Raw genomic sequence first — 15097 nt, forward strand, 5'->3', positions numbered from 1 at the left:
GTGGCTCAGGGGAAAGAGCGTTCACCTCCCAATGAGGTGACCCGAGTTCGATCTCAGCGACAGCTGGTCGATTCGAATTCCGCACCCGGCACGCACCGACCACAGTGCTGACGTAAAATATCCTCCATGGTAGAGGGATCATGGGTTAGGGTCCTCTTGCCATCAGGTTGACTGTGGAAGGTTTTCCTCTCCATGTAACACAAATGCGGGTTAGTTCCATCAAAAAGTCCTACATGAGGGAAAAATTTCTTCCAGGAGTCTGCTGGATTAGGCTCAAAATTACAAGTCTGCGGAGTTGAACATTATTAGCGTTAAACCCAAAAAACTGGGTCGGCTGTTTAACTATGGTTATAAAATAAAATTTTAAAAAAGTGCACTATGATGCATAGTGCAACAATAAAGCCACATGGGTACTTCTACGTTGACTACCCAAATTTTCCTGTGCTTTTCTATAAATCAGCAAACATTAGTAAGGAATTCAGGTTTGTTGCACCATTATGTTTTTTTAAAAAAAATGCAATTAGTTAATAAAAATAACTTTACTGAGGAAAATTTACAAATACAAGTTTTTGTCGAATGAAATTGCCATGTAAAACAGTCTGATTCTTTTATTTGAATAAGTTTGATGGAAATATTATAGTGCTTTGCTTGGAAGTAGCTATGAGTTGCCCTTTGGGGTTTATTATAATCTGGAACTTATTTAAAAAATTTTTAGACCAGAAACCCAAGTAGAAATCTTCCCGAAGAAAGAATAAGATTATCCAAGGAAAATCTCAAAAATAGTATACTAGCAAAAAGTTGATTTTTACAAAAATTATTTAGTAAGCAGGGCTCGAAAAAACTCAGAAATTTTACCCATCCTCTTTTGAAACTAACCCGTAGCTTCTCAACAAATAAAAATATAATTTTCTCCCATTTATTACAAATATTTATATAAATTGTACAATGAATTAGTAGTTACTAGGATTACATTATACAGTAATAAAAGAAATACTAGGTACAAATAGTAACCTATTATTTCTTTTATGAAATAATTTATTTCCTTTGTGAAATAATTAATTTTTTTATGAAATAATTTATTTCTTTTATGAAATAATTTAAATGACAAAGGTCAAGTTATCTGGAATGTCAATTTATCTGAGGGTAATGCGTTTTTTTAAATGAATCAAATAAGACGTTTGCCAGTTCCACAATCAAGCCACTGACTTACAGAGGTTTCTGCACAGAAATCTGAAAGGGGTTTTCCATTTAGGTAGATATTCATAATTGCGTTTAACGCTTCTTGTTTAAAGCCAGTACAGAGGAAACATTAATTCCACCATGCGCAGTATGTTGCTGTATTTCTAGATTGGAGGGTCATTTTAGAAGTGAGGCGCTAGTCTCTTGTAAGCAGGGCCTTTATATCTATGCTTGTAAGATAACAAAAACTGAAAATACATCATGAACATTAAAGGGGAAATGGCTGTCCACGCGGACGTCGGATTTGAGAAATTCGTTGTCCGCGGGGAATTTTTGACTGCCTAGGACTGGCAGGCGGGCGTTTTTCGAGCCCTGTTAGTAAGTATTTTAAATGTACTCCATATAAGAAAGTGCAGTTTAAAGAGACAAGTCCAAAATTTTCAGAATTTACTACACAACTAAATTGAGAGAAAAAAATTTATTAACAGTTCATAAAACACATCAAACAAAGATTTTCAAAAATCAACAAATTTCAAAGCCTTAAAGATAACATTTGAGTTCAACAAGTACATAAAAAATCTAATGTTTGCTTTAAAAAAAAAGGAGAGAAAAAAAAAGCATAGGTTCAAGTGGGAGAAAATGGGTATAAAATCAAATTTTTTTTTTTCAAAGGCTCAAAAACCAAACCATTAAATTTATTTTACTGGAAATTTTGATGCACTTTATATAATACATTTTTTTCTATTATCAAATAAAAGAGTTAATGTTTATGGATGTCAAAATTAGGTTTCACTTTGGATGGAGTATATTTTGAACTCTACACAATTTCATCAAAAAGCAAGAAAAGTATAATAGTTTTGGTTTATTTGAAATATAAATGATAGAGCGAAAATTTATATCTATAAGGGTAATTTAAAGCAGTTTTAATATTTATAGCAGACATGTACTTTTGTTTAATACAGTTATTTTAAGGAAATTGTTCTGTTTTCCTTGAAAAACTGGTATATGAATACAAAAACTTGCGAAAACTCATATATTTACATCTTTAAATATGCTCATTTAGTTGTTCCATTAAGCTATTTTGGTAATTTTTTGATTGTATAATATGTCTGTTATATTGTTTCCCCCCTTTTCTCTTTAAAAGAAATTTTATTTTGAGCACCATAATTAATATAAAGAACTATAAACAAAGTAGTAAATTATTTTTCAGGGATTTCATCATAAAATATAGAGCGTTAGACACTTACTAAAACTAGCACAGATGTAAAAACAAAAAACAAAACTTAGCTAAGCCTAATCATATACCCACTTCGCCGGACACCTCAGAAAACAATTTAACCTTATTATTTTTGATAAAAAAAAAGTCTACAATGAAAGTTTACGGCTTTTAAACTCATAAAATTTCAATGATGAAAAGAATGACATGAGCAAGATTTGAAAGCTGTAATGGATTAAAAATATGGAGTAAAAAAAAGACACCTAAGAAAATTTTAAATTTCTTTCTAACGTATCACACTTTTTCAGCAGAACAATTTACATTTGAAAAATATTTTTTCTTTTTTTAGTTTCGACAGATAATGAGGCACTTTTTAAAATGCCTAGCAAAGAGAAAAAAATTAGAAGAAATTTTTTTCTCTCCAAAAAACTTTGAATAATGCTTTGAAATAGTCAGGTTCTTTTTCATATTGTCGACTCAAAAAAGGCATTTTTTTTTATTGCTGAAAATTAATATATATGATGCATCTTAAATTCGAATATACAAAATATTTTTGCCTGTGCGCAATTTGTTGCTTAACCCATTGGTGGTGAAATATGTGACGTCCCTTCCATTGATCTCCAGTATTCCCTGCAATGCATCCAAGTTTTATCTTAAAAAAATACACTGTGATAACATGTTTATCAACACTATTGTTTTAGCGTGTTCAAGGCAAATTTAGACATTTGTTGTGCTCTCTCGATAGAAAAAGTTTTAAGTTTTTATGACTTGACTTCCGGGGCTGATACCCCCTGCTCACACCAGCTTCGGTTATCACCGATATTTTCTACTGATTCAAAATTTTCTACTGATTACTGGAATAAATTCAGGAGAATCAGAACCAAAAGCTAAATCTCGGGACAAAATAATTTTTATCAGGAATATCAGGACAACTACAATTCTTGTCATAATTCAATTATTGCATACAGAAAATTATTTGTATTATGAAGCTTAAGAATTATTAGCATAAAAATGTCAATATTAAAATCTTACAATGCATTGTATTTTTAATACATTATCATTAAATTATACAACATTTTATAATAATACAGTATTATTATAAGTGAATAAATAAATTACTTAATCTCAAGTAGTATATAAAAATCTTTATATTTTTAGTTCACCAAAGTTGTGAAAAAAAAAAAAAAAAAAAAAAAAAAAAAAANAAAAAAACACCAATGGTAATATATTTGATGGCTGAGTTTTTTCCTTTCAAAATAAACAATATTGTAGGAAAAATAAAACAATTATACACTAAAAATTTAAACATTAAAAAATGACAACTGTTTATTAAAAGCATTTTTAATGAAATAATAAATTGAAAAGATTAATTTGTTTAAATGAAAACAAAAAGACTCCATTTTTGATCAGAATTTTAAAAAGACCATTGTAATTAAATTGGGGAAGAGGAAAAAAAAACAACAGAATTTGAAAAAATAAACTGAGCAAATTTTAAAATTAAGCATGTGTAGACAAGACATTAAGTTTCATACATTATTGTGTGAAATTACTAAAAAAAAAAGACACCAATGGTAATATATTTAATGGCTGAGTTTTTTCCTTTCAAAATAAACTATATCCTAGAAAGGAAAAAAAAAACAATTATGCTTTAAAAATTTAAACATAAAAAAATGACAACTGTTTATTAAAAGCATTTTTAATGAAATAATAAACTGAAAAGATTAATTTGTTTAAATAAAAACAAAAAGATTCTATTTTTGATCATAATTCTAAAAAGACCCTTGTAATTAAATTGGGAAAGAGGGAAAAAAAAAAAAAAACAGAATTTGAAAAAATAAACCGAGCAAATCTTAAAATTAAGCATACGCAGACAGGACATTAAAAGCTTCATACATTATTATTTAGCAACATTAAATTCATTAATTCTTAACAAAAGCTGTAAATCTTTCATTATACCGCGCATTTCTCTTATTGTTGATTGAGACAAAGCCTTTTCATTTTCTGTCAAACCAACAGGTTTACCTAAATCAATGGGTATATTACTGAGGTGATTTGCCATACTGAGACCAGAGAACACACTATTCACTTCCGCACTTATATATTCAAATATATCCAAGAGATTGTCCTTCATTTCTGTGCTACAAAATTCACCATGTTCTCTATCTACCTCAGACTTCATCTCAGAAACAGTATATTCTATTTCTTTACCTATTGTGGCAAATTCCGCAACACAATCTCCAAGAGTAAACGAGACACTCTCAAAACAAAGACCAATGCACATGCACATATCTCTACTCAGACTCTTCTCTGTTCTGTGAAGCAGCAGAAATCCAGATAGCTTATGATTGTCATCAGTATTACAGTTGGCAGTACTATATGGGGAAATACATAAATCCTTATCTTTGCCATAACTTTGCATGTAAATTGGGTCTTTTTTTGCTCTATAATCTTTAAACAGCTGAGCAAAAAAATCACTCTTTTCAAGTCTAACCTTAGTAGTTGGTAGAAATACTTCTTCAGCAGTAATATCTGATTGGTTATAAGGTAATATTTTACAATGTCTCTGGATTTTAAGAAGAATACTATGGAGATCCTTATGCCTGTGTAAAAATTCTTGGTCCCTTCGGAATTTAACATTAGCAGTCTCCGTTTTAGTGTTTTCCAAGTAAAGACGTACAGATTTATTAAGAGCAGTCAAAATTTTTAACTCTGGTGCAGTCAGCAGGCTAACCCCATAAGTAGAAGTAAAAGATTGATCAACTAAAATATCTAAAAAGAAAACACTATGCAAATTAAATGGGATTCTTTTCTTTTGTTCATTCATAGATTCATCTATTTCTTCATCAGAAGAATCAGAAACATCAGAGGATGATGATTCGTTATTACCAGTCACTTTTGCAGAGAATCTGTTAAACGTATCAACAACTCGTTTACACTTAACAAGAAGTTGTTTTACATTTCGTGTACGATTGCAAAGTTCAAAAGCTCGGCGAAGAGATTCTAAACTTTTACTACTACCAGTATCTTTACACTCCTCTGAACATTTGAATGATGGAAATTGTTTCTTAGCAACCCACTCTAAATAGTGTTTATCTGTAATGTCCTTAATAGATTTGGAATATCGACAATTCCAGCACATGTGCTCTTTCTCTTCATCGACAGTTTTCATATTAAGACAAATGCAATGTTGCCAAGTTTTACAATAATCACACTGAACCATTTTGCCTTCATCAGCAGTACTGTTACAAATGCAAGCAACTAGATCATCTGTTTCTTCATGTTCAGAATGTTCTTGACTTTCAGTTTCAGCCACAACAGGTTGCTGAGTACTACCGACTGAATCAGTATCCATTGAAAATGATTCATTTTTTGAGCGAGTTCTTCTCCTTTTCGGTTTCACAGCCCAGGATGGTTTTCTAATCTTTCTTTTGGAGCGAAGTCCCAAGATGCTCTCAGCTATTCCACCTTTACCCTTTTCACACGAAGAGTCTTTGAAACGAGTGCACATGACATGAGTAGGGGTGAGAGATTGAGCTGTAGGATTTACTTTAGCACTAATGTCTTTCTTTTCTTTAATATTAAAAAAATTGACAGTTTTATTTGTCTCATTCAAAATATCTTTACTTTCTGTTTCTTTATTTTCACTAGGAAGTAACTCTGGACTTTTATTATCAGTTGAGGAGATATCCTCTTTGATTTCCATTTCGTTTGGTACCAGATTTGATTCCAAATCTTGGCCTTCACTAATAGTATTTTTAACACCCTCAGATTCCTTTAGAGTATCTGTATTATTAGTGGTCAAACTTTCTTTTGGATGAGTCAAGTCATTTTCACTAGTAGAGTCCTGTGGTAAAATTGCAGAAACGGGAGTTTCTTCATTTTTAACAATTTGATTGACATCAGATTTTTCAGTAACACTTAAGACTTGAGTATCTTTCTTCTCATTATTAGAAGATATTTCCTTTTTAGTAGATTTAACAGTAGTTTTAGATTTATCAGTAGAAAATAATGTTTGAGAATATGACTTGGACAAAATACTTGAAGTATTGCCAATTTTCTTACTTGGAACAGCCTGTTGACTCATCTCAGATGACTTATTCGGTAATATGGTTTGCTTCGAAGTACTAACTTCTTCATTTACTTCTGTTTTTGAATAAGTTGGCTCTTTTATCAAATTTTTCGATTTATTGTGAGTAAGTTTACTCGCTTTTGACGAAGCATTTTTAGTCTCAATAATTTCTTGTTCTTTTTTACCTTGTTTCAGATTTGATAAGTTCGATTTATTTGTTACTGCAACCTCAGCTCTTGACATTGCAATACTTTTCCTTTTCATTAATGGAGAAGTCAAATATATTTCTGAGTCAGCAAATTTAGCTGGAAGAGATACTTTTCTGCCGAAAGATCGTCGAAGAGGTACATTGGGATTATCATTCGGTTTTGATGGAGATACTTTAAGTAATGAAGTCATCACTTTAGAAGTTGATTTGCTAGAAGATATGTTTGTTTTTTTTAAGCTTTTTTCTTTCAGAACAGCTTCATTTTTATTTGTCACTTTTTTGGCAGCTACTTCTTCTTCGCTAGGCTTTCCAGAAACCTCATCATCAACTGAAACTTCAGAAGAAATATTCGAAGCTTCAGAAGATGTAAGTAATGCAGATACATTGTTTTCATCCCTGACATCTACATTACTAGAAGCTACATTGGATTCTTGAACTAATGGCTCACCTTTCGGCAAATTTTGTTTAAGCGGACTTATTTGAGATGATTCAGAATTAGATGTACGGGGTCTAATTTGTTCAAACTTAGTTGTTTTGTTTGAGGAGGATTTTTCTAATTTAGGACTAGTCAGTTTTCTATGAGATTGTTCAAGTTTCGGCGTAGGTAACTTATTAGTATTTTTCTGCTCTTTTCCATCATGATAATGTTTAATATGAGACATCAATAATTTTTCCTTACGAAAGCTTTTAGTACAATCAGGATAGGAACATTTATACTGATTATGATCTTCTTCTATCACAAATTGCTTAGAAGGAACTTTAACAACTTGATCTGCTTCTTTATAAACAACATCTGATTTAGGGCGCTCTTTAATTTCAGAAGCATGTTTTTTACGATGCACACTATCAGCTTTAAATGTAACTAAATACTCATTGTTATCTAAACATTTTTTAATAACAGCCTCGTACATTACATTGTCACTCCAGTTAGCAAGAATTTCTTGTCCTACATAAAATCGTTTATACTTTTTGGAAGTAGATTTTAAACCGTCAGATGATCTTATCCTTTCACTATCCATGGATATCCAAAAATCATATCTTGAATTCCAATTAAGGTAGTGTATTTTGACAGTCAATTTTTTCCAATTAATATCAATAATTTTTGCATCATACCAAACCTCTTTCTCATTAATCTTGACCGACTCTCCCACTTTCCATTCAATTTTATGGCGTTTAGGAATTACATTGGGGGAACTACAATCCTGGCTAACAGAGATCTTTCGCTTTTTCTTACCCCTTTTAAAGGAATCAGATGAGCTTTCATCATTTACATTACTTTCATAATCATGACTCTCTGATGGATATTTGCTGCGTTTTCTTTTCCCATACTTAAATGAGTCGGTTGAACTTTCCTCATTTGCATTATTTTCAAAATCATGGCTTTCAGAAGAATTGCTTTTGCACTTATTTCTTTCTTGTTGGAAGGAGTCACATGAGCTCTCATTGTGCATAGCACTTTCATCCAGATTTGAGGATACACCTTCATAACATTGAACCCATTCATTTACAGCTTTTTCTACAGCTTTAACACAAGCTATATCTTCAGATTCAACATTAGAATTACCAGGTACAAGTAGAGGATCTGGATCTTCCATGAGAGAAGTGGTAACTTTATCCTTAAAATTTGTTTCAGATGATTCGTTATCATGGATTTCAAGGTCATCTGTGGCGAACAAAATACTATCTCTTTCGCTAATTTCTAGAATGTGGCGAGAAACTTCCTCGTCACCTGAGCTTCCGAATTCCCTCTCAAAATCAGCACGCAGTTCAGGTCTACTCTCACAATTAACAATCTCTATAGACGGAAAACCTTCACTATCATTTTGTAAATTAAAATCATTCAAATTACCATCACTTGCAACTACGCTTTCTGAACCGATTGCAATCGCCAAATCATTACTAGTTCTAGGAGTATCGTGACTATGTTTTTCGTCATCATTTATTCCACTTTCATTCAACTTCTTTTCAACAAAATTATTGTCTTCCATCATAAGAAGTTTATATTTTAGTCAAAAAATAAACGTAAATTAGTTTTAAGATACATGCGCATACGCCATTTCTCTTATATCTCTCTGGCGAAGTTCCGCCAAATTTTTAAGCCAAAATATGCCAAACGAACATGTCTGAAAAGAGCAAACATGGCGGAAAAAAACAATACATAATATATACAAATAGTGAAATTTTAATAATAACATTGAAAATGATGGGGATAAACAAAGTAAAATATCACTTACCCATAGAACAAAACTCTACAAATGATAATTATTTTTAATATTGCTTGTTGGTGTAGAACTGGAGTATACTTAGTTGGAACAAAAGGTATAAAACGTTCGCAACGCTAAGCGCACTATCTATATAAATACGTTCGTTCGAAATGTCATTCATGTTCGAATCATGGAAGCCAGATATCACGTGACCGATATTTTTCTGCATTTTTTACTTCTTGTTTCCCAAATCTTGACTTTAAATTACTACTAATTACTACTTGACTTTAAATTACCGTCAAATTACAATTTGTTTTCATTATACAAATTGCATTAGGACGTAATAAAGTTTTTTTTTAAATTTTTTATAAAAGTGTGAGGGTGAAAATTACTTTGCTTTTTGAAGTATTTTATTATTATGATTAATAGATTATTTTCTCGGATTGCTATTTTTCGCATTGTAATTAGTAGATTTTATTGTGATAATTAAAGTTTTATTTTATATTAAATAAGCATATTTTATATTAAATGAAATTTTAGAACAAAATTAAACTTTTGGAAATAATTTTCATTTTAAAAATATTTGTTTAAATTATAAATATTTATCAAAAAATTTCTGAAAATTATCCCATTTTATGAAATATTTACTAAAGAGAGTACCATTCTTTAATAAATTAATTTCTTTTGAAAATTTTAAACAAATAAAGTTTTGAAAAATCTTTTACATTTTTAAAGAAAATTAGGATTCCTTTGTTATTTAGTCAGATGTAACCTGAAGAAATTAACAAAATATTATAAAATTTTATTTTGTGGTTCTCAAGTTATATTTTGGCTGAAAAGCAGGGACTTTATATAAATGACAGCACATCCCAAATAAAACCCAGCCTCTGAAAATGAGGAATATTGCCATCAAAGTAAAAGTAATTGCTTGTGGAATATTTATGCACTCAGATCGTTGCCAATGGTTTCATCAGGACACAGCCACTGCCCAAACATCTGGGTCAGCCATGTCTTATTTTTTTTGGGTAGGGGGGGGTAGGGGAATGGTCTGATTTCGAAAGGACTGTGACAGTCTCCTAAAGTCTGGTTTTTTTTCTGTGAAGCTATTAAAAAAGTTTTAAGTATGCAGATTGCCCGACATCTAAAATGTTTTCCCAAAAACGTTGATTCATCTCTTCAATAATCTTTTTAAGTGTGCCTAATTTGTCAATTGACAGATTACAAGAATTAAAAATTTTTTGTAATTTGTGTTCAATGTACATTCTTTTTCTCCTTTGTCCATGTTTTGCTTTCCTGAATTGCGTTTTATTTTGGACATACTATACTTGAACACCAGTAACATTGGTGGGTTATCAATAATTGAAATCTGAAGACCCCCTTGATATTTCAAACAAAAAATTATCAATGAAGCTATTTATACAAATACATGTTTTTACTTGCTGTTAGTGTTTTGTCTTCATTTTATAACCATTTATAGTATAAAATGTAATCAATTCTACTCTTTATGATTTTTTATTTATATAAATAAATGATTCTAATTTACATTTTAAAACATGAAAAATTGGATTTTTTTTCCTTCTATGTTCATAACAAATTTAAAACAAAATAATAACTATAATAATTTCGCAGATGAAATTTCCTTAATTAGCTTCACTAGTGAAACTTAGAAAACTATCCAATATCTCCTCCACTACATAAAAAAAAGGCTTGCAATGATATTTATTAAGATAATATTCTTTAATTTGATTGACAAATCTGTAATTCTCAGACTATAATTTGTGTGTTTCCAGAGTGATTATACAATTTAGTTTTAGCATAATGTCTTTATTTTTGTGTAAAACTAAAAACGAGACGTCGATTTATCAAATGATGGCAGAAACGTCTATTCATATGAATTTATTTTACCCATACAAATATATATATTTCTTCCAAAAAAAAAAAACATGCTTAATTAATAGTACAATAATAAAGAATTTTACAACATGAAAATATTAAAAAAACAAAATATGAACAACATGCGCAATATAGTAAAATATTTACAGCAATATTTTGTAAAAAATAGTGGCAGTTGTTTTTTCTTAATCAGGATACATTAATAATTTATACTAGTATTTTCTATACAACATGGTTGAATTCATACATTTCTCCAAAAACATTTTATTCATAAAAATAATAGACTATAACTATTACATAGAAAATATTTTATAAACAGCATATGAGCATATATAAAAAAAAGAAAAAAGATTTAATCATATTTACAATGAATTTTTTCAATCATTAATAAATGTTTAAGTTTACTACATGCAAAACCCTTTTTCAAACATTTTTTTTCTCTCAGAATTATTTTCAAAAGATAACTTTATAGCTGTTTGTTGAGAAAAGAAACTCTAGTGATTTTTTTGATTTTCCTTTGAAAATAAAATACTAAAAAAGCATGGATGACTTCATAACTATATGTCTCATTTTTGCACGAGTGGAATAAAGTGTTTGAAAAGCAAGTTGACAATTGGTCAGCTCACCCATATGTTAGCAATTTAAAAGACAAAGCTTTTTCCTCCCCCTCCGAACTCAACTTCAGTTTTGCACCCTCTTGATACGCAGTTTCAAACGCCATTTTACAGAAAGCAATTAATTCTTAAGATGTTAAGACAGAATGGAAAAGAAAGAGTATTTAAAAAATTTTGTTCTTGACGAAATTCACCTGATGACAGATGCATGGGAAAGTTTAACACAATCGCATACACAAAACTGTTTTAGAAAAGCTAGGTAGATTGAATGAAACAATCGATAGAAAAATATTTTGTTAATACTCAATAAAGATTATTTGGAAGCAATTTTCGAAAAAAAATTTTATCAATTTTTTTTCCTTCAAACAATTCAGATTTAGCAAGCATTTTTTTTTCCCCGAGCTACTCATTATATGCAAGTCGTACTGCATTTTTAAGTTGTATAATAAATATTAAATATCCTATCACTGCAAAAATTACTAGAGAATGATAAGATGATTGACACACAAAGAAATTGCATAAAGTCGCGGAAGAGGCAAATTAAAAGAGAAAACATAGTTTCACTTTTTAAATAAAATATTGTGAAGCAATGTATCAATATTAGGCATTGTTTAAAAAAAACAGTAGTGCATTTAGGCAAATATCTAATGAACATGAAAAATTCTAAATTAAATTAAAAGGGAAAGTCGATCCAATGTGATATGAAGCTTGAAATTCATCAGTATAATTATGATAGAAATCTTATAATTCAAAGATAAAGAATTTATGATACAAAATTAACGTAACTAATTTAAATTTTTGTTAACTGATAAGGTTCACAACTGAAGACTTGAGTAAATTGAAATTCTGTATGCTTTAATATTTAGTCTAAATGTTGCATATTTACCATAAATAAATTATTATATAATTATAAGTTCCTTCCTTTTTGCTCTTATCAAAACGATGGGATGAAGTTATTGCCCTCTATCTCTTGCGACCATTATAATTCTGGGTTGGGGGGTTGAAATGTAATGGACCAAAAAGATTAATATAATCTATTCCTTATGCCCAGAATCATGTTTATTTCTCAATCTATACATCAGGTGGTAATACCAGACTAATAATGTGTTTAAAAAATAGGCTAAAAATTAACCTGGAAATTAAAATGAAATACATGCATTGTACATACACTTAGTTTTATACTATTTTCTTGAATGAAAAAATAGGCACTTTTATGACAGTTTTCTTCAAAATCATGCAACATTTAAGGGGTAAAAAACTATGGGTAATATTCACAATTATGATAAATTGATTATTCCAGTTTGTGATAAAAACACAGACCATAAAACCAAATCTATCTTCTATTATGTTTAATTTTTAATAGTTGCTGGGCTGGGAGATCAATGATTTTGATTTTTTTTCTTCAAGGTGAGTCAGATTTTAGTGGTCAAACCACTATTTAGAGCCCAGTAAAACATTTTGAATTAAAATACATTTTAATTTTATTAGATGTATTTTAACAAACAATATTAAAATATTTCAAAATATTGAAATGCAAAGAAATGAGAGGATTACTTATGTTTACGTCGTGGATAAGCTCGCCAATAATTTATTTATTCCAATAATAATTTATTATGTTACAGCGTCCTTTTAAATTATTATTTTTCAATGTTGCTTGTGGCGTTTGTAGGTTTTTTTCTATTCTGTTGTTTCTAACTATATATACAGAGATATCTTGGTTTCCCAGTACACCATCAAACTAGTGAAATTAGGATTTATGAGATGGTATCACATTCCTTTAAATCTTTCAACTTCTCAATGATATTAATAATCTCTTTTATAGAATGCTTAATTAATCCTACCTTAATCTCACCCCAAAAACTCTTGTTCTCTAGCGTGGGCAGTTCATTTACAAAATTATTAACTAAATCAAGAGATGAGAATACACTATCTGTTTCTGTGTCAATCAAATTAAATATAATGAGTAAATTGTTTGCCATATCTGATAAGCAATGCTGAGTACTTTCTTTACACAGTTCTTCTCGTATTTCAGATATAATTTTTTTAACTTCCTCAGCAATCAAAGAAAGTTGAATTACTAAATGCCTAAAAGAAAATGTAGTACTTTCGAAACATAAACCGACACACATATCTTTAGTCACAAAACTATCAGGTCTTGGTAACAGAACAAAACCTGCCAATTTGTGAACGTAATAGTCATCGCAAACACATTCTACAAAAGGAGACACACTTAAATCTTTATTTACACCATAACTTTGCAGGAATATAGGGTCTTTTTCAGATTTAACATGACAAAAAACTTGTGCAAAATAGTCACTCTTTTCAAGTCTCAGGTTAGTAGTAGGACGACATAGTTCTTCAGCTGAAATTGAAGAATTAGAATAAGGCAAAATATGGCATGACTTTTGGATTTTTAGAAGAGCTGTAAAGAAATCAGAATTCCTTTGCAAAAATTCCCTGTCTCTACGTAGTTTTACATTGGGTAGTTCCTTCTCTGTATTTGTTAAATATAGAGAAACAGGATTAGTTAATTTGTTTAAAACTGCCAAATCAGGTTTTTTTAAAATATGCTGGACGTAAGTAGAAGCAAATGATGGATCTCGTATAACATCAAGAAAGAAAACATAATGCAACAGCTTATCACACTTTTCAGTATCAACAGCACAAGGTAAGAGAGAAATATTTTTATCTTCAGACGCAGAATATTCACTAAGCCTGTGAAGAATTTGTTTACACTTAAAAAGAATATCTTTTAAGTTTCTTGCACAATTGCAAAATTCAAAAATACGGCGAATAAAGTCTACATTTTTGCTTGCTATTTGAGTATTTTGTGAAACTTTGGTATTTAAATTAGGCATTAAACCAAAAGAGGGATTGTGTGTCATATTATGTAAAATTAAAGACACAGCTGTGGATATCTTATCTTGATTATTTGCATTTCCTTTTTGATTAATTACTTCTAATATAGAGAATTTATTACTCAAAGATGAATCTAAGTCTAAGCATTCTCTTTCTTTCTTTTTCACGAATTTCTCATAACTGCATACAGTTAGAGTAGATGCATTTCCGCAATGAATATCACTACCTGTGACTAATTTATTAGTATCTATAGAAGGGTTTTTTATTTTATCATTTTTTTCATTTAATTTGTAATGTGAATATAACACAGAATTATTTTTATATGCATCTATTTTCTGATTTACATATTCACCATCAAGTTTTTTAGAGGCATATATATGATCCTCTTGTATGCTATTTTTAATATCAGAAATTGACTTTTCGTTATTCTCTTGGGTAATTGTACTAATTAAACTGTCACCAGTATTTGATAGAACGGGAACTCGAACGGATGCATTATTCAAACTGTGTTGCGCTTTGTTGTCACCGAGCAATTTGATATTATCACTTCTTACAGAAGAAAATTTTTCCTGAAAATTTAACTTTGAGGATAAATTAGCTTTCTTACAACTCCCAGAAATATTTTCATTATCATTTTCCAAATTTAAACCTCTTTTATTAAGAGAAACAGATTTGATAGGGTAAAAATCTTTATCTAGAAAATTTAAAGGCAATTTTTTTTCCTCACATATTACTTCTGTAATCATTTTTCCAGCAGAAATTAGATCAATACTTCTTATTAAGGAGTTTGGAAGCAGAATTTCTGAATCAGAAAATTTAGAAGGTAATTTGTAATCAAACGATGAAGATGGGAGT

The 15097-nt window shown here is 29.8% G+C and overlaps 2 protein-coding genes across 3 annotated transcripts in view; both read right to left on the reverse strand.

Moving 5' to 3' along the window:
* The window catches only part of LOC107443582 (uncharacterized), a 35429-nt gene extending 26393 nt beyond the window's left edge, over positions 1–9036 (reverse strand). Inside the window, exon 1 of one of the 2 annotated variants that reach the window (XM_021144841.3) lies at positions 8907–9036. The gene's annotated coding sequence lies outside the window, so the exon portion shown is untranslated. The remainder of the gene's footprint in view (positions 1–8906) is intronic. The other variant, XM_043043344.2, reaches the window with a different exon arrangement.
* LOC107443581 (PHD finger protein 20-like protein 1) lies at positions 1836–8806 on the reverse strand. The gene has a single exon (XM_016057497.3). It carries the CDS (start codon positions 8661–8663, stop codon positions 4293–4295), a length of 4371 nt encoding a protein of 1456 aa, XP_015912983.2. The 5' UTR covers positions 8664–8806; the 3' UTR covers positions 1836–4292.
* Positions 9037–15097: the final 6061 nt, after the last annotated feature.

Source organism: Parasteatoda tepidariorum, chromosome 10 (genome assembly GCF_043381705.1).
Source record: "Parasteatoda tepidariorum isolate YZ-2023 chromosome 10, CAS_Ptep_4.0, whole genome shotgun sequence".
NCBI classification, from domain to species: Eukaryota; Metazoa; Arthropoda; class Arachnida; order Araneae; family Theridiidae; genus Parasteatoda; species Parasteatoda tepidariorum.